The sequence below is a fragment of the Colobus angolensis genome, unplaced genomic scaffold (assembly GCF_000951035.1).
Source record: "Colobus angolensis palliatus isolate OR3802 unplaced genomic scaffold, Cang.pa_1.0 Scaffold66, whole genome shotgun sequence".
Lineage (NCBI taxonomy): Eukaryota > Metazoa > Chordata > Mammalia > Primates > Cercopithecidae > Colobus > Colobus angolensis.
Genome location: NW_012120265.1, coordinates 1,958,315 through 1,960,195, shown reverse-complemented (window position 1 = coordinate 1,960,195; position 1,881 = coordinate 1,958,315). Strand labels below are relative to the sequence as shown.

Here is a 1,881-nt window from a genome sequence, read left to right as displayed (position 1 = left end):
CTGCCTCAGCCTCCCGAGTAGCTGGGACTATAGGTGTGCACCACCACACCCAGCTAATTTTTGTATTTTTAGTAGAAACGGGGTTTCACCATGTTGGCCAGGATGATCTTGATCTCTTGACCTTGTGATTCACCCGTCTCAGCCTCCCAGAGTGCTGGGATTACAGGTGTGAGCCACCGCGCCTGGCCAATTTTTGTATTTTTATTTATTTATTTATTTATTTTCACCAGTCATCTTTCATTTGGAGGTTAATTCCCATTAGGGCATGAAAGGATTCAGCAATGATCGAGATTGCGTTCCTCACGGAGGGGCTCGGGCCAAGGTCATGGGTTCAGGGGGTGGTGCAGAGTGTGTCCTCTTCAGTGGTATTTGCGGAGCCGCTCATGCTTGAGATGCTTGTAGGAAAGGCAGTAGTTGAAGAGCACATAGCATGCCAGCACCATGGTAATCCTCGAGATGTTCCCCTTCCTCACGTCAATGTACTTGTTGTAGTACCGGTAGTAACCTCTTTGAAATGCTCCAAAAATGCCACTAGGGCTGAAGTCCCACATCAAGATCCAGCTTGGCAACTCCCCCAGTTTGACCTCCAGAAGTTTCTTGTCCTTCACTGGTACAACTGACGCCATCTTGGAGTCCTGGTGTCTGCTGTCAATTTTTGTATTTTTTGTAGAGACGAGGTCTCACCATGTTGCCCAGGCTGGTCTCGAATCCTGGGCTCAAGTGATCCTCCTGCCTTGACCTCCTAAAGTGCTGGGATTGCATTGTGGATCCATCGGGGGAAATGTCGATAGCGGGAGGACAGGTCTAGACTCAGTAAGTCACCCTTGAGTCAATGATGATGGCCAAAGTGTTCCACTGTCCTTTGGGAAACTTTTCACCATTTCAAAACCTTATAAGGAAGCTGTGCACAGTGTTGTGTAGCGTCCTGAGTAGCCTGTAGTCCCAGCTACTCAGGAGGCTGAGGCAGGAGAATCGCTTGAGCCCGGGAGGCAGAGGTTGCAGTGAGCCATGACCACGCTATGGCACTCCAACCTGGGTGACAGAGCCGGATCCTGTCTCAGAAAAACAAACAAAATGTGTCTCTCTCCAATGGTACCTCCCACTGGGGACAATTTAGAATTTGAGTGGCCACTGTGAGACTTTTCCACTGGAGAGGAGACTTTTAATGGAAAGATCAAATTCTCATGAGGCAATCATCTGTTGTGCTATTTATTTATTTATTTATTTGAGACAGGATCTCACTCTGCCGCTCAGGCTGGAGTGCAGTAGTGCGATCACAGCTTACTGCAGCCTCGACCTCCCAGGCTCTAGTAATCCTCCTGCCTCAGCCCCCCGAGTAGCTCGGACTACAGGTGTGTACCACCATACCCGCCTACTTGAAACGTTTTTTTAAAAATTGCGATAGGGTCTTGCTTTGTTGCCCAGGCTGGTCTTGAACTGCTGGGCTCAAGAGATCCTCCCACCTTGGCCTCCCAAAGTGCTGGGACTACAGGTGTGAGCCACCATGCCCGACTAATTTTTGTATTTTTAGTAGAGACGGGTTTTTGCCATGTTGGCCAGGCTAGTCTCGAATTTGGGACCTCAGGTGATCTGCCCGTCTCAGCTTCCCTCCCAAAGTGCTGGGATTACAGGTGTTAGCCACCACACCTGGCCAATTGTCTTTTGAAGGTCCAATTTTTATGTTTGTCTGGAGCCCCCTTTATCTCTGTTCTTTAATTTTTCTTTTTTCTTCCTTCCTTTCCCTTTTTCTTTTCTTTTTTATTTCTTTCTCTTTCCTTCCTTTCTTCTATCTTTCATTCCTTTCCCTTTCTTTTCTTTCTGGGCTCCCTCACTCTCTTTCCTTCCTTTTCTTTCTCTCTTTCTCTGTCTTTCATAGGGACA

The 1,881-nt window shown here is 47.8% G+C and overlaps 1 protein-coding gene across 2 annotated transcripts; it reads right to left on the bottom strand.

Moving 5' to 3' along the window:
• Nucleotides 1-225: 225 nt before the first annotated feature.
• On the bottom strand, nt 226-643 carry LOC105500331 (ATP synthase subunit f, mitochondrial-like). 2 transcript variants are annotated; one of them, XM_011925774.1, is made up of 2 exons: nt 506-626; nt 360-388 (listed from the first exon to the last, which is right to left on the bottom strand). In XM_011925774.1, the coding sequence occupies exons 1-2, from the start codon at nt 624-626 to the stop codon at nt 360-362; spliced, it is 150 nt and encodes a 49-aa protein (XP_011781164.1). The 2 variants fall into 2 exon arrangements, with proteins under 2 accessions (XP_011781163.1, XP_011781164.1); XM_011925773.1 differs by having other exon boundaries at nt 226-643.
• Nucleotides 644-1,881: the final 1,238 nt, after the last annotated feature.

Bases quoted from the DNA above. Each gene is read 5' to 3' on its own strand.
- LOC105500331 (XM_011925773.1), bottom strand. From the start codon at position 626: ATGGCGTCAGTTGTACCAGTGAAGGACAAGAAACTTCTGGAGGTCAAA.